Genomic DNA, 21,451 nt, shown 5'->3' on the forward strand with positions numbered 1-21,451 from the left:
CTCAATATACGCGCTTGGACTCATCCTCCTCGCCTATCTGAACTTTGTATTCTACTCCACAGAGACAGTAACCAACACAAATAAGTTTGGAGGAATTAAATACATTAGAAAACTGTTGTGTCTGTGTATAATAAGACACAGACTGCAGGAGAACGGTACAACAGGTGTTTACTCAACATGGCTCACGCTGGAACTGATCTGTACAGATTACTACTCAGTGCTATATACAGGTGTGGTCACTGCTGGTACTGCAGTATACATAAGCTGTAAAAGATAGTTCCCCCCTTAAAGGTATATACATTACAATTCCTCCCCTTTTAGATTAACAGTACCATAACACTCATTTAACAATTAAATATCAAACTAATTACAATTAACACTTTTAACATGCAACATTAGCTGAAAATAGTCTATTTATATATTCAGTCTTTGGGGAGGCTTCCTGATCCTTTCTGGATAGCGCCTTTGCCGAGTGTCTTGCTCTTGGTGCGGAGGCGATTCTGGCCCCCTGTCGTCGGTTGGTTCATCAGCTTCCGATGCTACTGTTTCTGGGGTACATGCGACCTGTACGTCGGGTTCATCACCAGGTACGTATGGGCGAGGCATGGGGTTGACTTGTTCCTGTGACTCTAGGATCTGGTCAGCATGGCGTCTCACGATGCTCTCCCCAACGTCCACTGTGTACATTAGGGGACCCTGCCGTGTGCATATCGTTCCTGGCTGCCATTTTTCTGTTCGGTAGTCGCGGGCCAAGACTGGTTGCCCTACATTGAAGCTCCTTGTTGGCTTCTCATGGATGTGCTGGAATTGCTTACTCTCAACATCGTATGTTTGGTCTGAGCAAATCCAGGCGAGATCTTAACCTTCGGTTAAAGAACATCATGGCTGGGGCCTGGTTGGTGACTGCATGTGTCGCATTCCGGTAGGCGAACAGGAAATTGTCCACCTTGTGCTGCAGCGGAATGTTGTCATTGTACATAGCCTTTATTGCCTTCTTAAAGGTTTGTACGAACCTCTCAGCCAATCCATTTGTGGCTGGATGATACGGGGCGGATGTGTAATGCCTTACCCCATTCTTTTTCAAGAACCTCCGGAACTCTTCGGACACAAACTGTGGTCCGTTGTTGGAGCAAATCTGTTCTGGCAAGCCATTCCTGGCAAAAATGGTCCGTAGGACTGCAATAGTTTTCTCCGTGGTGGTGGAGGACATTTTGATGACCTCAGGCCATTTCCAGTGCACATCCACGGCTATTAAAAACATTGAGTCCACGAATGGACCAGCAAAATCAATATGCACCCGTTGCCATGGAGATGAGGACCACTCCCATGGGTGTAGAGGGGCCTGTGATGGTGCATTTTGGACTTTCTGCCTGAGCAGCTCTTGGTCAGGTCCTCGATTTGTTTATCGATTCCCGGCCACCACACATAAGCCCTGGCTAGGCTTTTCATTTTTACCCCTCCCAGATGACGCTCATGAAGCTCATTGAGCACTCTATCCCTTAACCTGGGTGGAATTACCACTCGGGATCCACATATCAAGGTCCCCCGGCACACTGACAGCTGTTCTCTCCTTGTCGAGAATGCTGGCAACAGTGAGTCGCCATGTGCTGGCCATCCCTTCACCGTCAAATCATATACCCGAGTGTGTGTCGGGTCATTTCGGGTTTCCTTTTCGATACAAGCGTTAGTTAGTGGTAGGTATTCAACTATAGTCGAATGGAATATTTCGACAGGATCCACTGCTGGTGCTTCCTCCGCAGTAGGCAGTGGCAGGCGTGATAGCCCATCAGCATTTCCATGCTGTTTCGTGCCCTTATATTCAATCTCAGTGGTGCGCCCCTAGAAAAAGTGACCATCTTTGTAGTCGTTGCGCAGTCATCACCGGAACGCCCTTTTTCGGATTAAAAATGGAGACAAGAGGCTGGTGATCAGTCAGCAAGGTGAATTTCTGCCCGTGCAGATAGTGATTGAACTTTTTCACTCCCCACACTAGGCTGAGGGCCTCCCTGTCAATCTGGGCGTAGTTACGCTCGGCTGAGGTTAGTGATCGTGACGCAAAGGCTTTTGGCCTCTCTGAGCCGTCCGAGAATTTGTGCGACAGCACCGCTCCAATGCCGTAGGGTGACGCATCACATGCCAACCGAATTGGTAATGCTGGGTTGTAATGGGCCAATACCTCTTTCGATGTGATTAGTGTTTTGCTCTTCTGGAAAGCTCGTCTACATTCGTCACTCCACTTCCATGGCACCCCAGTTTGCAGTAGGGTGTTCAGTGGATGTAGTATTATAGACAAATTTGGCAAGAACTTATGGTAGTAGTTTACCAGCCCGAGGATCGACCTCAGTTGTGACACATTTTCCGGTGCTGGAGCCTTGACTACTGCCTCAATCTTCTCTGGGGACTTATGTAACCCCTCTTTATCGATAACGTGGCCACAATACAAGATCTGTTTTCTAAAAAACTCGCATTTGAGGCGGTTAGCTCGGAGCCCATATTCCTGCAATCTAGTGAGCACCTGCTCCAGGTTGGCAAGGTGATCACTGTCATTTTCGCCCGTGACCAGGATGTCGTCCAAATAACACTGGGTCCCTGGGATCCCTTGCAGGACTTGTTCCATTGCCCTCTGCCAAATAGCCGGAGCTGATGCTACCCCGAATACCAGCCGGTTGTATTGGTAGAGACCTTTATGGGTGTTGATTGTGAGGTATTTTTTTTGATGCTTCTTCTACCTCCATTTGCAGATACGCCTGGGCCAGATCAATCTTAGTGAAGCGTTTCCCTCCAGATAGCGAGGCGAAAATATCTTCAATCCGCGGAAGTGGATATTGTACGGTGTGAAGGACCGGGTTCACTGTTACCTTAGAGATGCGAACCTTCCTTGGTTCCCCAGGCGTGCTGCTCAACTACTTTTTCATCACAGGGACGATGGGTGTAGCCCACTCGCTCCAGTCTACCTTGGACAGTACACCTGAACGTTCCAGACTCTCCCGCTCTGTTTTGACAGCTGGGCGGATTGCATAAGGTACCGGTCTGGCCGTAAAACATTTTGGGCTTGCATTTTCTTCAATTTTAATCGTCGCCGTCATGCCTTTTAGTGTTCCGAGTCCTTGCTGGAACACTTCTTTCGCGTCAGTTAGGATCTTTGACAGTCGCCCAGGTGTGACGTCGTCATCCTTTTTGTCAGCCACAGTCAGTGCCTGTATGGAATGCCAATCCAGTTGTATTTTCCGGATCCATTCACGTCCCAGTAATGGTGGTCCTCCATCTTGCAATACATACAGGTTCAGTTTTGGTGTTTCCTTACCGTTATATATAACGGTCACCCTTATTTTTCCTTTGGGGTAGACTTTTTGCCCCGTGTACGTCTTCAAAATAATTTGTGTCTCTCTCAAGGGTATGTGTGAGAATAGCCACTCGTAGTCCCGTCGGTTTATGACTGTTAGGGCTGATCCTGTGTCCAATTCCATCTTTACCTGGACTCCTGCTACCTTGAGAGTGACCCAAATGGTTCGGTGATCCTCCGTTGTGATCACATTATGTAGTTTCAGACAACTCAGTTTCCTGCTTTCGGAGTCGTTATCACTCTTTTGTTTGTCTGAACTATTCTCCGTCATCTTATGTATTTTCTTGTACTTTTCTTTGGTAGGTTTCTTATTGCTGGTTTTCTTTCCCGACCTGCAGACTCGTGCTATGTGTCCTACTTTTCCACACTGTCTGCACACTTTGTCTTTGAACCAGCAATCATTCTGGTCATGTGTTGTTCTGCCGCAGCGATAGCACTTCTCTGTTCCATATGACATTTTGTTTGTGCCATATTCTTGCGGTCTCTGTAGCGCCCCGTGCTGCTGCTTCATATGATACCGCAATGCTGAAAGCCTTTTCCAGCATAAGGTCCTTTTCAGATAAAAGCCGTTTCTGGGTTCCTTCACTTTGAAGCCCACACACAAACTTGTCCCTTAAGGTATCTGCCAGCCCCGCTCCAAACTGGCAGTGTTTCGATAGTTTGCGCAGTTCTGTTAAATAATCAGCATTGCTTTCATCCTTATGCTGGTTCCGTTTGTGAAACTTGAATCTATCTGCTACCAGCAGCGGTGTGGGGTTTAAATGTTCCTGTAGTATCGTAACTATGTCTTCAAAACTCTTTTCCATTGGCTTCGTTGGGGTTACTAGATTTCGTAATAAACCATACGTCTTTGCACCCATTAAATTTAACAATACCGACACTTTCTTGTCATCTGACACCTCATTTGCCTTGCAGTATACCTCTATTCGTTCGACATATGTAGTCCAATCTTCGACTTCATTGTCAAATGCGGCGATACTGCCACTCTTCGGCATTTTGGGTGTGGTTTAAAATGGCATCTCCCGCGCTTTCCTTCCTCCCCCGCTGCTGCCAACGCCGCTCCCGGCGATTCTCTTGGAAATGGCGGCGCCCTGTAGGTTTTGCGCGCTTCTCCTGCGCTGCTGCCAACGCCACTCTCGGCGGTCCTCGTGGCAATGGCGGCGCCCTGTAGGTTTCGCGCGCTTCTCCTGCGCTGCTGCCAACGCCGCTCTCTGCGGTCCTCATGGCAATGACGGCGCCTCGTGGGTTTCTGCGCGTCTCTCTCTCCCCCTCTCTTCGACGCTGCTCAGCCCCTGAACACCGGCTGCGCCCTGTGCACTCTGCCCTGTCTCTCTCTCCCCCGTCGACGCTGCTCGGCCCTTTGCTGTGCCGCTTGGTCGGACTCTAACCCGCCGCCGTCCGGTAAGGGTCTGCGCACTACCTGTTGCCAGCCCGTTTCACTGGACCACCTCGACTGGAAAGCCAAGCCTGGCTCTTGACAGCCTCCCCCGCAATTCTCGAGTCTCTGCTGGATGACTGGGCGGTTGCCCGTGGTCGACGCCCGAGTGTCTGGCCTTGACCTCCAATCCACTGATCTCCAGGAACGAATCCCCGGGAGGTGATGCAGAGTTGCAGGTAGGTTCGAACTTGCCTTGTCGCCAATGTTGTGTCTGTGTATAATAAGACACAGACTGCAGGTGTTTACTCAACGTGGCTCACGCTGGAACTGATCTGTACAGATTACTACTCAGTGCTATATACAGGTGTGGTCACTGCCGGTACTGCAGTATACATGAGCTGTAAGAGATAGTTCCCCCCTTAAAAAGGTATATACATTACAAAAACTATATACAGATGGTCACATATTCAAAAATCACTGAATCCTCAGTCACATCAATGTTCTTACATCACTAATTTGGATAAAATTCACAGCAATTCAGATCAAGTGAGTTATTCCCAAAATTTAGTTGGAAGATCACATAAGCAAATGGATTTCAACAAGCATTTTTTCCATGCAGTTGTGAGGGTGGGTGGGAAATAAATGACTGCAGTCAACGCTTCTCCATAATAGGATGTCTCTGCTTTGACACACAACAAATTAAAGAATGCAGCTGACAATTATCACATGATTTGGCAAATATGTATGTAGTTTTGAGAGTCTGTGCCAGTGGTGGGATGGGGGACACACTTGCTCACTGCTAGCAGGTTTGAAATTTTGGCTGCCCCTAATTTTCTGACAATGACTGAAAAATTGTGGCAAGCAGGTGGCCAAATTTCCGATGTGTATTCCAGTGGATGTACCTCCCTTTTCGAGGTATCAGCCATGGCTCAGTGGTAGCACTCTCGCTTCAGAGTCAGGAGGTTCTGGGTTCAAGTCCCACTCCAGAGACTTGAGCACAAAATCTATGCCGATACTTCAGTGCAGCACTGAGGGAATGTTGCACAGTCGGAGGTGCCGTCTTTCAGATAAGACATTAAAGCAAAGCCCTGTCTGCCTTCTCAAATGGATATAAAGGCTGCGATTTTGCTGGCGCTCAGAGGGTGGGTTGGGATTTAAAATCCAAATGAATGATTGCAGGTTGCAAACTCGCCGCCATCCCGCAACTTTGCAAAGTGTCGGGTCTATGAGTCCCGATCAGACCCAACACCAAACAGCGGAAGAGGCACTTAAGGCAGTTAACAGCTTGTTAACTGCCTAGAAAATCCCATTTTTACAGGCTCTTCCCATTTTAGTATAGTTTCAGCGTGTTGCCCGGCGTGTGACAAACACACCAACTGATTGTGCCGGGTTCAGCAACTAGCTGAACTGTTGACAGCTCCACCTGCAGCATAAAAGCGGACCTGCACCATGGCTGACTTTCAGGTGGCAGAACTTTGTGTTCTGAGGTTTTGGAACACATTTTGCAGGTCTGTTGAGCTTGTAAGTGTTTAAACTGAGATCCATATGCACTGTGACCTCCTTGGAAAGCCCTCGCCTCACACTGACCGAGTGCTTATAACATCTATTCCTCAACTGAGATATATACCAGCAGAATGGGAACCATTTATTCCCTCTCATCCTGGTCCTCAGAATCAGAGGAAGAGCAGCCGCAGCCGCACCAGGCACAACAGGAGCACCAACCTTCTCCTCAGCCACCTAATGCAGCACAGGGCACAGGGCATCAGCGCAGGGCTGCACTATGCTGCAGGAGATACCCCCCAACACGGTTTACAGGCCGAGGATGAGCTTCCTCAACATGAGTGAGCAGCAGTGCCAAAAGAGACTGAGAATTGAGAGCGAGGTAGTCACCGACATCTGCACAATGCTGCACCAAAACCTGGAACCCAGAGGAGTGGGTGGACACTCCTTACCAGTGGCCGTCAAAGTCACCACCGCACTCAACTTCTTTGCTTCGGGGTCCTTCCGGGATTAGTAGCAGATATCAGCGGCATCTGCCAGTCGGCTGCACACACTTGCATCACGCAGGTTTCCGATAGCCTCTGTGCAAAGTCGCACAATTACATCCACTTCTCCATGGATGAAGCAAGTGTAACTGCGCGTGCCGTTGGCTTTGCAAATATGGCAGGCTTCCCAAGGGTGCAGGGCGTCATAGACAGCACACGTGGCCATTAGGGCACCCCATCACAACCCAGCTGTATTTGTGAACCGCAAGGACTTCTACTCCCTTAACATCCAGCTGGTGTGTAACCACAGGAAGAACATTATGCATGTTTGCGCCAAATTCCCTGGCAGTTGCCATGACTCGTTCATCCTGGGGCTGTCTACTGTGCCTCAGCTGTTCAATCCACCAACCCCACTTTTCGGATGGCTACTTGGAGACAAGATGAGGAGGCCATCAAACGAAGCTGAGGAGCATTACAACGTGAGTCACATTTCCACCTGAAGCATCATAAAGCAAACCATCAGCTTGCTCAAAATGCGATTCAGATGCCTCGAGAGATCTGGTGGAGCCCTACAGTACGCACCAGCCAGGGTCTCCAGAATCATTGTGGTCTGCTGTACCCTGCACAACATCACACAGCAGTGTGGCTAACCACTGCCTGAGGAACAAGTGGCTCAGTGCACAGCCTCCTTGGAAGAGGTGGTGGTGGAGGCAGATGAGGTATACCTTGCAGAGGTGGATGTGCCAATTCCACCAGCATACGACCACATTGCTGGCCGTGATGCAAGGGATACACTAATCCATGCCAGATTCGCGCAAGTTTACACATCAACCACATGTGGCTGGCACATGGAAATTAATGTCTGGCCGACCTTAACACACCATACAGCAACTGTACAATAAACTGTGGTTTCCTATCACTTTCACCACCATCATTACAGATGAAAGGCACCCTGACACCTCACTGTGCAACTTCCATTTCTGAGCACACATAGGCCAACTCTTTGAAATCACATTTAATACAATTGAAATCACAATAACACACGTTACTTTGTAAGAGATCAAAACACCCATGTGATGACCCTTGTGACTATGTGTGTTAACTTTCTCTTACGCGTGCTTCTACATGGTGCTTCCTCTGTGGCTTCAGCAGATGTAGAGGCACCTTGCTTACTTCTATGCTGTGCCTGCTTAGACGCCTTTGGCGGGCGTCCTCTGGGTTTGGGAGCCTGGGAGGGCTCCACAAGAGTCTGCTCCTCCTGAGGCTGTGCAAGGGCTGAGATGGCCATCTCAGTTGGGTGAGGAATCTGGGGCTCTGACTGAGGACTCCGCAGTGACATGGGAGTGAGCGCTTGGAGAGGAGCCCACACTTCCTCGTTGTCGACCACCAACATCCCTCTCATGGGTCAGCCGCACTTCACTGCTAGCAAGTGGCTGGAGAGCACCTTGCTGCACATCAGTAGAGCCATGAGGACCAGACTTTGTACCGACCGTCCTTATAACAGGGACGTCCATATACCTTTGGTTCCTCTTCTCAACAGATGCCCATCTATCCTCCATAGCAGACCATCTATTTAGAAAAGTCACCATGTTCATTTGAGTCTGATGATTTATGTCCTCCATGGAGGTTGCCATCCTTCCCATGGCGGCACCTACATTCACCATTATGTGCACCACGGCAAGGCTCACATTTGAGATGGACTCCTCCATTCTCTGCACTCCAGTTACCGTGGATGCAAACCCTGTCAGAAACTCCTGCACTTGTTCCTGAAGCTCCAGCACCGCTCTCTTTCTGGATGGCCCCAGAGGCACAGCAGCTACATGCAGCTGAGCAGAGCTAGGAGCATCCTGCAGCTTCCGACGAGGACTCGCCCCTGCTGTCGCTGTCTCCACCAGCTGCTGATGCTCATTTATGAGCTGTGATACACCAGGTGACAACACTGCTCCATGTCTCGAAGGACCCACCACGGTGTGCGTATCTGCGCTGGTGCTGGGTGCACTCATTTCTGCTCCCCAAGAGGCTGCAGGTTCCTGAGTCGTCCGGCTCTTCCTCCTGGACAGTGGAGGGGCTCTCGATGGTCCTGTGGGGGAGTAAAGGCATGAGTTAGACATGCGATAGTTAGCAGACACATCCTATTGCGCGGATGATCAGAAGTCAATGTGTATGATCAGATGCCATATCAGTCACTCATGAAATCGAAATGAGAGGGTTGCAAATCTATTCTGTCACCAGCTTGCTCTACTGCACCTGTCTCTCTGTCCCCCACTTCCAGCTCCTCTGCACCTCCGACTATCTCGATAGCAGCCTCCTCAGCGTTTGGTAAATGCGCCATCGAAGGTGGGCCTCCTCCTGTCCTCTTCCTCTCACTGTGGGCTCCCTTTTCCTGCAATGAGGGACACAAGCGGAGTTTCAGCGAGATTGATGGAGTGACTATAAAGAATCCATAACATAGATGCTTTGAGGGAGACAAAGATGGAGTGAGGTGCCAACACCAAAGGTGCCTCCCTGTGCGTTTAGTTGTTGTCATTGCATAACAGTGAGAGCAAGTGTGAGGGGTGCAGGATGGTGGTGATTCTGTACATAGAGAGGGATAGTTAAGGGTGCAAGGGATAGTTGGGATGTGGAGGAGTAGGTTGACAATGCAGAGTGCTGGTGATGAGAACAGATGGGAAGCAAATTGAAGGCAAGTGTGATGTTATACTCACTTTTGCTGTGTGTAGCAGATCATTGAACCTTTTTTGGCACTGCACCCAGGTGCATGAACACAACGACCTAGTGCTTACCTCATCAATTTGCAGCCAGGCTGCCTTTGTGCGCGGAGGAGGCTTCCTCTGACCAGTGGGAGGGAACAGAACCTCTTACGCCCCCCCCACAAGAGCGTGGCAGGAGTCATCATCAAAGCGAGGAGCAGCCTTTACTCTTGCAGCAGTCATCTTGCAAAGACCAGTTTTCAGGAGCATCACAAAACAAATGAAATCCAAAGGCTACATGGGCCCCTTAAATGCACCTGAATCAAAGATGTCAGCAGAGGCGAGCAGCAGACCTGAACCCACTAATTAGGCCGGGTAACACGCATGGAGGGCTTAATAAGCCCAGTTAAGGCAAAATAGTTATTTCAGAGCGGCTGAAACTGGCAGCAGGAGCAGAACCCGTAGACCAGCCAACCCGACCAACGGGAAAATCACAGCCAAAAAGGTCCCATGGCACTATTCAAAGGAGGAGCTTGGGAGTTGCCCTGGTGTCCTGGCCATCCTTCAACTAACATGCCTAAAACAGATGATCTGGTCGTTATCACATGCTGTATGTGGGACTCTGCTGTGCGCAATTTGGCTGCTGTTTTTTCTACATTAAAACAGTGGCTGCACTACAAAAAGTACTTCAATGGCTGTAAAGCACTTTGGGATGCCCGGAGTTTGTGAAAGGCACTATATAAATGCAAGTCTTACTTTCTAGTAGACGAAAAAAGCTGTGTTCTTAGAGCATAGAAGGATAAGGGGAAATTTAATAGAAGTGTTCAAAATCATAAAGTTTTTGATAAGAGTAAATAAGGAGAAACTGTTTCCAGTGGCAGAAGGGTCAGTAACTAGAGGACTCTATAACTCTCATTTAAGGTAATTGGCATAAGAACCAGAGGCAAGATGAGAATTATATTTTTTAAAACCCCAGCGAGTTGTTATGATCTGAAAGGCCCTGCCTGACAGGGTGGTGGAAGCAGATTTAATAATAACTTTCAAAAGGGAATTGGATAAATACTTTAAGGGAAAAAATTTGCAGGGATATGGGGAAAAGGCAGGCGAATGGGACTAACTGGATAGCTCTTTCAAGGAGCCGACACAGGCACAATGGTTGAATGGCCTCCTTCTGTGCGGCATCAGTCTATGAATGCACTTATAAATTACCCCCATTTGCTTTTTAAAAAAGTATGTGTCAATTTGATTGATTCAGTTTGTGATTTAATGTTTTGAAATTTTTTGCGATCCTATCCAGGGCAAATGAAAATATTTTCAACAGCTACAATTTCACTAACGTCACAAAACAAATGCAGTAAACATGGTTGACATCAAGTTTTATTATATAAAAAGGAAACCTAGGTTCTCAAATATTCTGCAATTTTCTATTATTGCTGCACATGAAACATCGTGCACAATACTTAAACTTATGTTTACTTAATTGATTAAAACAAATCAAGAAACAAATTCTCAAATGAGAATCTTGAACCAAAGCAAGGCCACAAAGTTTAAAATTCCAAGGTTGGCAGTCAAATTATGGAATCAAAAGTTCCACAAAATCTTTCAACACCATTACATTTCCCATTTTATTTAACGACCTCACAAAAAAGCAGTAAAATGTTTAACAATCAGTCCTACAGCAGCAAGAGTCATGTTTTTAAAATCATAAATCAAATGTTACGGACATTATAGCCAACCAAAAGTACAGATTTCTGGGAGATGTCCCAATGTGGAACACAAAGAGTACAAATTACACTACTGGTACATGTCGGGAAGGCTAAATCACAAATACATTCCATTTGTCTTTCTCACAATAAACACTAGTGTGGCGTTGATGCTTCAATAAAGTGAATGTTCAAGTCCAATATAGGATGCATTTTAAATAAGACCACAGTATCTTTGGCCACAACAAAGCAACATTAAAGCGACAGGACAATAATTAGCTACCTACCTAAAATGGCTATTTTAATTCTGCAGCTAATCCAGCAAGGATTAGTTTGAAAATACCAAACATGAACAGAACTAAAACCAAAATTATATGGTAAATGATATGGCAAAAATAGCTTCTGCATTGTAGCCACTGTTCTGTTAGCCCAGTGCGTGAATGTTACAATGCCTCCAGTGTTTAATAAAATATTGGCTTTCTTTGGGGATTATCTACTAGTAAATAATGATGAATTGAAAATTTGAAATATGACAAGACATTCCAAGAAAAAAAATGACAAGTCAAAAAAACAGAAAACATTGAAAATTTTCACAAGGCCAAACAAAATCTTAAAATATAGGTTGCTACAAGTGGGAAAGGTTACCACTTAAAAATATTAAGCAATTTCTCTTCAATGGTTGGAAGCCATACATCTGCCTGCAGTGGAAAGGGAAAAATGGGCAGAGATCCCCTACCTTGTGTCTCCTGGCAGATCTAGGAGTAAGCCACAGCCCCCTTAACAGAGGTTAATCAAGCATTGTCTTTTTTAAAAAAACAAGCCATGTCTTTTTAAAAAAACAACAGTTAATGCTTTACTCTATATACAGCTAGTAACTGTCTATTGCATGCTTAGCAAATACTTCAATACTGTTATTGATGCAACACAATCTAGCAGTAACAAAATGATTAGAAGTTAAATTATGTATCAATTATTATTTTGTATTAGAGCACTTAAAAAGTTAATTTATTGCCCCAGAAAAGACTGAAATAGGCTCCACTTCAACAGAAAATGCTTACATGAATGTTGGGGTGTGATAGTGACATTAATAGCCATATTTTTATTTAACATTCATTAAGCAACTAAATCATGACTTGAAAAACAAGTTACTTTTAATCTTGAGCAGGCACATTGGTGAACATACAAGTATGTGGCAAAAATGGAAAAAACTATTGCACAAAATTTTACAAATGCTGGTGTCACACAATACTGCATAAAATTCAAGCTTCAATGCAGCCATTTACAGAGTTTTCCTATTAAATTGGCATAAATCCTGTACAATGTTTTGTAGAGGAACAGGTTTTATCGGGTCATAATGAATTTGTGATTCAATTCTTGCAGTACCACACAGTTTCTAGTTGCATTCTATAGGTTAAGGTGATCGTACCAGTTGTAGTCGGGCAGAATATTTACGTTTATTGTACTGTTGCAATTGTAGGTGATGTACCAGTTAAGCAGGTCGAAAAACAAAAAATTACAAATTTACCACCAACATGCTTTTGAACACAGCAGTTCCAAAACCTATTTTGTTGATCTTCAATATACACTAGTTATGAAAAGCATATTTTTGTGAAAAAATAACCTAATGTAATGAAAACATCAACACCAACAATAGAACAAAACTGCTCCAACTAACATTTTCCCTAGGACTGGCAAACTTGGAAACTTTTAACATTAATCACAGCAAAATGCTTACCGTGCAGATGGTTTGGTTCATTTTGATCCCATCTGCACAATCATAGTAAAGCAAGTCATACCCCACTATGTTCCCAAATCATATAATGTATATTTTGAAGTATTTCAGCAAATATATTTTAATTGGTCTGAATGGATTTTAGAACCAACCATTTGGATGTCTCTAAGCAGTAAATGGTCCATTTGTTCCAGATGTCGTTAATGAATTAAGTATGGTTGACAGCAAATCCTACTAACCTCTTGTATACAGTGTTGCTTGGCTTTCTCTCTCTAGGACAGCAGGTGGCTTTGGTACAGGCTAGGATGCATGATCAAAGCAACTAATTCCTTTAGTGCACAATAAACAGAATGCAGTCCCCCCTGTTACTGCCATGCAGTGGGAGCAATGACCTTGTTGATGAATGTAGGTTGGATTAGGTTTCATACATTACAGAAACTGGAAGAAAGCCAGGGCTGTATTAGATCTACTTTATTCTTCAGCTGTGTGCGTGGTTCCAGGAGGATTGGACTCTCCTTCTGTGGTGTTCTCATCCTCTGGAGTTTTAGCTTCTGCTGTAGCCCCTGCACCAACATCCCCAGAACTTGAGCCATCTTCAGAGGTTGGGAGCAGAGTGCTGGAGGATTCGGTAGGTTCTTGGACAATTTCAGCCTCATCGACACTGGTTTCAGCAATGGGTGTTTTTTCTTCTGTTTGAGCCAGAAAGAAAAGGATGAATTAATCCAGCTGCGTTTAAGATGGTCTCCAAAATTAAATCTGACACTATTTACTAATTTTGTAAAATTCTGATTGGAGTTGGATTGAATGCACCGAGAGTGATTTCAGCTTTTGAAAAATAGCTGCAAGTATTTAGATTTACATGAATCCGTTAAGGTTAACATACCCTTCACAAAGGAGTGATGTCACAGAAATCACAGAAACCCCACAGTGCAGATAGAGGCCATTTCGGCCCATCGAGCCTGCACCGACACATATCCCACCCGATCCCCGTAACCCCAACAGATATCCCACCCTATCCCTGTAACCCCACGTATTTAAGCCCCCTAACACTAAGGATCAATTTATCATAGCCAATCAACCTAACCCGCACATCTTTGGACTGTGGGAGGAAACCGGAGCACCCGGAGGAAACCCACGCAAACACAGGGAGAATGTGCAAACTCCACACAGACAGTCACCCGAGGCCGGATTTGAACCCGGGTCCCTGGCGCTGTGAGGCAACAGTGCTAACCACTATGCCACCGTGCTGTGATGGAAATTAAAATCAGAATCAACAGAAATAGTGCACATGATTTTTGACTTTTTGTACCACAGTCATACACTTTACAAAGGTTTGGGTTAACACACAGTGAGGTCCAGGTACTTTGCCACAGGGAAGGAAACCGGGAAAGAGAAAGTTGCACTGGACTGATCATGAGTCTCTTAACAGTTGGCTTCATAGCAGCACCGGCTGAGGCCCAAGGTGTCTCAAGAAAGTGAAAGGATTTTTTTTTAAATGTACATCAGTAAACACAAAAGAAAAGCTTTATTTTTCATGGAAGACTGCTGAATGCGATCTTGCTTAAAAACTAACCGTTCTGCTTTATTTTTTCTTTGGCTTCTTGTTTCTCTCTCGACTCTTTCAGTTTTTTACACACCTTTTTGTGAGTGAACCAGTGCAGCTTCTGACAATTTTGGTTACAATATATCACCTGAGGTATCAGTAGAAAATATGTTCTAATTAAAAGATAGCTAGGTTAGCAGGCTGATTACATACAATTCTATGCTGCTCACTGATTTGACTATTGCAAGAGAGCTTCAGGTAGTATTTCAATTAAATTTAAGTCACCACAAGAATAATGAACTATTATTACATTTTTCTTTTTGCAGGTCTCTTGTACTAGATATTTCCTTATTATCTGATCTAAATGTTCTTACCGTTTTGCAGATTGAGCACCTCTTATCAGCTCCCTTTTCACCACAAGCAGTACAAAATTCAGCATCCACAAAGCCAACTTGGCCAGTTATGGTCTGGGTCAGTACAGATAAAGCTGTCGGATCATTGCCCTGATTTTATATGCATGATTGGGTGTGATGGGATGGGGAAGAGGGAGGAAGGAAAGAAAGAGAAGAAGCAATTTCAATAATGGATATATAGTTAAAGAAATAATGAATATATTATAGAAAGCTTTATTCCCATATTCCAAAAAACAGATAAAAGCAAAGCATTGTCCCAACAATTTCTCTTACTGAACAAAGTCCAATCCTAAACCTAGAAGTTCCTAATTTTGTTATCTTTATTGGTGCACACAAATTCGTTATCTTTGACTTGAAACTCAGACTTCTGATGGTTACTGTTCAAGGGCTCATATTCATTAGAATTGTAGAATATACAGTGTGATATTGATGGTAGTTCAGCTTATTACAAAAACTAGCCAATGCCATTGCAAATTGTATTACTGCAAGTATTGCAAAACAAATAAATAATCAGTGAACACTTTAAAAACTATTTACTTGAAAAAAAAAACTTGAAAGAATGTTAAGTATTTATCTAACTTTTTTGGTGGGAGTGGGTCAAAGGGAAGTGAAGGTAAATGACTACATAGAAATCACAAACTCAGATTAGGTCTTAATTATTTTTTGTAATCAGGAGCAGCTTCATTAATTGGAAAACCCTTTCAAGCTTACAACTAAAGCACAAAGTTACTTTATCATGCATAAAACCTGCGGACATGTCATTTGCTGCAATGTGGAACAAAACTATTAGGGAACAAGGTAGTTCTGTGTTTGATGGTTAGTCTGAGCTCGGCTAGCTGATCTCAACCAGGTGACATGGCGGCCATGATGCGGCTGACTGCTATCCAGCGAGCCCTGCTGGAAATGCATACGTGTGTAGATAGGTAACAGGCTCAAATGTCATTTTCCCTGACCCCCACCATAGGTGAACAGTCCATCAACATTCAGGATAGTGGTGCACATTAAGAATGGCCATCATACCCTAACATGATTTCAACTAATGAGTTTTTTTAAGAAAAAAGTTGGGAAAATGTTTTAAGAAAAATGCTCATATAAAATATTTCTTAGCAATACATTTTTAAAAACTGATTAAACAATGTCAAAATAGCTTACTATCTCAACTGGAGCAATGGTTCTCACAAGCTGCTGCAGAAGTGTGGCTTCGCACCATGGAAACTTCCGGATACATTCTCTTATAAATTTCTCTTGGTAATATGGGAAACCATCAGTATCACGTCCTTTTAACAAGCTATGCAAAGCAGTAACAAGCAAGAAAGCTTAATGCAGTCTGCATAAAATCTTTAGCATATCTATAGTTATATGTTAATAGCAGTACATACACTTGTTATAATGCTAAGTGACTATACTTTTGGCAATGATATAAATTCCATGAAGGGCTTTTATCAGCAAGTATTATTTCAGTTGAAGATCCAAAGAGATTGATAATTGGCATGTTACCAAAAATCCAAATAAGCTGCATAGCACCCAGTCCATAGTATCAATCATTTTTTAAACCAGAACTACATACTTGACTACACCATACAGTTTCACAAAACAGCAAAGTATACATTTCTGCATGATATACAAAACATTTTTTTTGTATCATGGCACAATTTGATATAATTTCAATTTTACAACACAGAAACAACAGTAGCACTACAATCTAACTAGAGTTACCATAGGAACAGTGTCCCTTGGTTGAAAGTGGGCAATGCAGGAATCTCTGCAGATTAAGTGTCTCACTGAAGAGGGATGTACTGTACTACATTTTAAAAAAACTGTTAATATACACACAATCTCATTACTAATAACTAGCAAACTGGGCAAGACTTCATTTTTATTTTAGATTATTCCCAAACAGTTGTCTACCTTTTAATAAGCCCGTCAAGTTTATCTTCATGTTCCTTTAAGAAACTGGTACACTTCTGGAAGATGTAGCTGAGGTAGTGCATCTTCATGGCCAGCACTTCATTGATTTCCCTCTGTTTCATACACTTTTCAATGATAAGGTCCAGCACTCTATAGCACTTGCCCAGTGCCTCAACATCTCCCAGTAAAGGATTCTCCTTGACCATGAGCACAATCTACAGAGAAACACCAGATAGTAAAAATAATTCACTTCTTCAATGTATAAGAAACTCCTGAAACGTCAGAAAACCTGAGTCTAGGTTTTCATTTTGGAAGTGATGTGATAGTCTGTATAAGCACAAGTTGTTCTGGATTTCAAATCAACACTATCCACACCACAATATATTTTGCAATCAATAAAATTTCTTCTGCCACTGGTAATGTATTCAAATATTCAGGATTCTTAAAACCAAAAGGTCTGAGAACTTGGAAACTCAATTTAGTTTCCTAAAATTATTTAAAAGTACTGGTGTAAAATAAATACTGCATTGCTATTGTCCGCTGGTTTCTCTTACTTCTATATAAACTTGCACCTTACATAAAATAAATTGTGGCTTTAGCCTGAACTACTGTCAGCATGGCGTGCAAAAAAACCTTTGAATCTTTAGAAACAGGTCATCAATTTGGAGGTGCATTAGATATTGAAGTTAAAGTTAAAAGAGAATCTCACAAAACATCTAAAAATCAAGCTTGTATTCCAGTAATTTTTTAAATTTGGGGTTCTCTTCCAGTACTTTTATTCAAGTTCATGGCAACAAAACAATCTCCACAGGCAGGGCAGAGCTTCATGTGAACCAGAACGTAGAAACTTTGTGGGTAAAATGAATAGTGTACTGCAGAATTAACAAATATACTTTTACCAAATATTTTCCACTGAAGATGTACTAGATACCCTCATTATGCTCCTGATCACTTCAATAGGTGGAAATACACCTTGGTGACAAATCAAATAGCTCAAGCTAAAGCTATAAATTACATTTATTGTGAGATGGAAATTTATAATAGGAGAAAGCTTAATCAGCAAATAAACATCAACACTAATTACCTTGCACCATATTCTGAATGCAAAAAAATCACAAAGCATTTGTTTTCAGTCTTTTTTCCAGAGTTTTTTTTAATTGAATCTTGGATGAACCTAACATGTGCTTCTTGACTGTAGACAGTACCACCTCACCACTTGGAGATGGAAATACAGGGGCAGTGAGTAAACTCAAGAAACCAAATTCTCCTTCAGTGATGTCCCTCATTCCCTGTGAAATGAAAGCCCTGTCTCTCCCCCGCTCCAACCGCTCCCAGAAAACTTTCCTCCCACAATCAAAGCAGGCCTTTCTTGTCATAGTAGTTCATCTTGAGATAACAACCACTTCGTCAGTCAGACACCTCCTAATGGATCACCCAAAACAGATAACACCTTTATGCCATTCCTACAGTGGCAAACTTGCATATAGTATTCACAGTAATCAAACAATTGTGACCTGATGGAGTCTGTCTGTAGGCTGTGTCATAAAGCTGGGCCATCCTCTTCGAATGTCAGTGTCCACTCCAGACAGTAGGTGTGGATTACTTACATCCAGGTCCACATACCAAACAAAGGAATTGTCAGAAACAACAGACATAGCTCCATCTTTAAAATCCCAATACAATGGTCTACTTATATAGTTTCAGATAAACAGACAACAAATATTTATAATATGATACAAGATGGAGCTTGCAGCAATATTCTATATAATTTGTTTTTAAATCACAAGCATTACTTCCAGTAATTCAAAAAGCTTTGCTGATTTAAAAAAAAAGTAAAATGACACAACAGAAATTTAGGAATAGCCAATAAAAACCACTAAAGCAGGCAACGGGTCAGTGATCCAGAGCTATGTCATGAAATAGGCCCAAAATGGCATATATCAAATCACAGTCATGCTGTATAGGAGGAGCCAAGCGGAAGCAGGAAAGAAAGAATGGCTTTGAATTTGAGGTCGGAGGCATACCTCTGGAGTACGCCTCTGACCTGTAAAATATTTCCGAACTTACCTCCTGGCTCCAAAGCTATGGAGAGTTCAGGTCCTGGGCCTGCAGGCAGATGCCTGCGAAAAGCCCCACGGATCCCAGGGACACAGGTGGTTCGGAACCGTCCCTGGGATCACGTAGGCCAGGTCGTCCAATCAGAAAGGAGGATTCCATTTATGAACTGAATCCCCATAAACCTTAATGGAATCCCGAAATAATTAAACAATTTAGATAAGTGCAACAAAAATAAATGTTATCATTTTCAAATTGAATAAAAAGTCCCTTCAATACAGCAAACACAATAAAAATTGTAATTTTCTGAAAATTAATTTTAAACATTTTAATTAGAGCCAAAATTTGCATAAACGAATTTTATGTGTGTGCATCATTTTTTATTAAAAATGTTTTAATTTAAGATTCATAGTAATCCTTACGCTGGTGAAAGCAGGCCCTATGCCTGCTTTTACCAGGCGCAAGAGTTTCGTGGGCATTTGCTGGGCAGTAGTTGTGCAGATAGCCCAACTCTGTGCCAGCAAAAGTGAATTTCTAGTCGGTTCGTATGATCCATCAAGGCAAACCTTGACAGATCGCAAGTTCCGGGTTTTCCTGGAACTTGCGGGGCCTTTCAGAAGGCTTACGACAGCATATGCTATCATTGGGACCACAAATTCCAGACCATTACTTAATAAAAGGATTAAAAGTCAGACTGGGTTACGACTGCATACACCCTAGGGGCTAGCTCAAGAAAAATAGTGATGGGGTAAGGTTAATTCACCACCCTTCCAGCTTGGAAATTATATGCACTCAGGAGAGTTTTAAAGGGGGCAAAGAAAGATAAGAAAATAAAAGGAAAACAAGTATGAAAATAAAACCTGAAGCATGGTCTAATTTTCATATGGATCATGAGCAAAGGTATCTAACCGCAACTGGGTGTAGGTTGGTTGTTATGATGACTTTGTGCAAGGGTCCGGCTAATTTGACTGGAAGCTTGGGTTCTTTGTCAAGGCCTTGTGGTTTTGTGTAGCAGTCCAATCTTTCACGGGAAAAGAAATTATTGATAATAGTTACGCAGTCATGCTGGCCTAAAGAGAGAGAAAACATTCAATTAACACTTTTCACTACAAAGTGGCCAAAGTATCACTTAAAAATCAACACAAAAATTTATACTTCCCAGAACTAGAATTTATGCCATTTTGACCTTCAACTTTTAGAGAGCACACAGCACAATTTGTAGAATCCACAATGAGAATCATGTTTCACCCAAATCATACATTTCCATCATGTCACAGTACTTGGACAATGAGATTAAGGAGGACATTTTAAAAAGCCTTTTCATTTACCAACTGGCAACATTTCCAGGAAAATAGGTATGTTTAGGAAGTAGGTCTTACAATAATCTATATCTTGTGGCATTGCAATGGCAACTCACTTCCACAGATTCACAAAAGGGGAGAAACAGGTCTATATAGCAAGGTTTCAAAACAAAAAGTGTCTTGATTGTATTGCTAATAATTCAAGCAGTTTCAGCTTAAAGGTTTCCTCCAGTAAATCTCACTGGGACGCAAAAGTAATTGGTTTTGTTGGGGGATATACTTAGTAAATGGAGTATTGAGTAGGGACTATCCAGTATTTAGTCACATTTTAAAAAATCCATCAATGACACACATAAGGCCCTTATTATAGAATTCAGAATTATCTAGAAGATTCTACAACTAAAAGAAAACATCTAACCAGCTTTTAAACCAAATAGTTACCTAGATATTTCCACAATTGATGTAAATACCCTTAATATTAACTTCTACCCATTGTTTACAAGTAGTCACCCTCATGTCAGCATTTCTTTTAAATCTTGGTAGATTAGGGCTGGACAGGAATATTCTGCGTATATAAAGTTGTACACTTGTGCTTTCCAACAACTTACCAACAAAGGCAGCCATCTGTGCTGCAGTTCGTCCAACTGAGTTTAAAACATCTGTTTCAGCTCCAGCTTCCAACATCATCCTGGTTATCTCTTTACTACCTGTAGTAAAATAAAACACACTGCTCTAATGAAACGTCTTAAAACTAAATAAGAGTGTAGCTTATTTTTTTTTTAAATAAAGTGTTTAATTGCGAAGGACATTTAACTTTGCATGAAGGCCTTAATTTATCCCCAATTGTTTTCTTGCTGTTACTAGATACCGTCTCTATATAGCACGTGATTATTAGCAAAAATGAAAGTGCACAGAATTGGTGATAACCTTGTAACATGGGTTGGTAACTGGTTGGGAGGTAGGGATAACAGGAATATTCTCTGATTGACAGGATGTGATAAGTGTTGTTCGCCACGGGTCTGTACTAGGTCTCAGCTTCTCACCATATATCCCAATAATTTGGATGAAAGATGTATATCTAGGTTTTCATACGGCACTAAATTAGGAGGCACAGAAAATTGTATAGATGGAAGCAGAAATTTACAAAAGTCCATATATAAATTAAGTGCGAGGCTGATGGGAGTTTAATGTGGGGAAGTACTATGTCATCCACTTTGAATCCAAGAAAGACAAATCGGAATATGTTGTTAGTGGCAAAAGACTAAGAACTGTAGAGGAACAAAGGGATTTGGGTGTCTATGTACACAAATAACTAAATGCTAGGGCACAGGTACAAAAAGGCGAATGAAATAGTCTTTCTCTCAAGGGGGGCGGAATGCAAAAGTGATGCTTCAGTTGTA

At 42.9% G+C, this 21,451-nt stretch overlaps 1 protein-coding gene across 4 annotated transcripts in view; it reads right to left on the reverse strand.

Annotated features, from left to right (window-relative positions):
- Positions 1-10,755: 10,755 nt before the first annotated feature.
- ankmy2a (ankyrin repeat and MYND domain containing 2a) overlaps positions 10,756-21,451 on the reverse strand; it is a 38,189-nt gene continuing 27,493 nt past the window's right edge. For 3 of the 4 annotated variants that reach the window (XM_085988404.1, XM_085988399.1, XM_085988403.1), the window contains 7 exons: positions 20,660-20,758; positions 19,660-19,820; positions 16,696-16,910; positions 15,940-16,075; positions 14,749-14,877; positions 14,405-14,522; positions 10,756-13,520 (listed from right to left, as the gene is read on the reverse strand). In XM_085988404.1, coding sequence (XP_085844530.1) covers positions 13,303-13,520; positions 14,405-14,522; positions 14,749-14,877; positions 15,940-16,075; positions 16,696-16,910; positions 19,660-19,820; positions 20,660-20,758 — 1,076 coding nt within the window. In that variant the 3' untranslated portion in view covers positions 10,756-13,302. The remainder of the gene's footprint in view (positions 13,521-14,404; positions 14,523-14,748; positions 14,878-15,939; positions 16,076-16,695; positions 16,911-19,659; positions 19,821-20,659; positions 20,759-21,451) is intronic. The other variant, XM_085988402.1, reaches the window with a different exon arrangement.

Source organism: Somniosus microcephalus, chromosome 5 (genome assembly GCF_052327205.1).
Source record: "Somniosus microcephalus isolate GS21.2 chromosome 5, FLI_Smic_1.0, whole genome shotgun sequence".
In the NCBI taxonomy this organism is placed as follows: domain Eukaryota; kingdom Metazoa; phylum Chordata; class Chondrichthyes; order Squaliformes; family Somniosidae; genus Somniosus; species Somniosus microcephalus.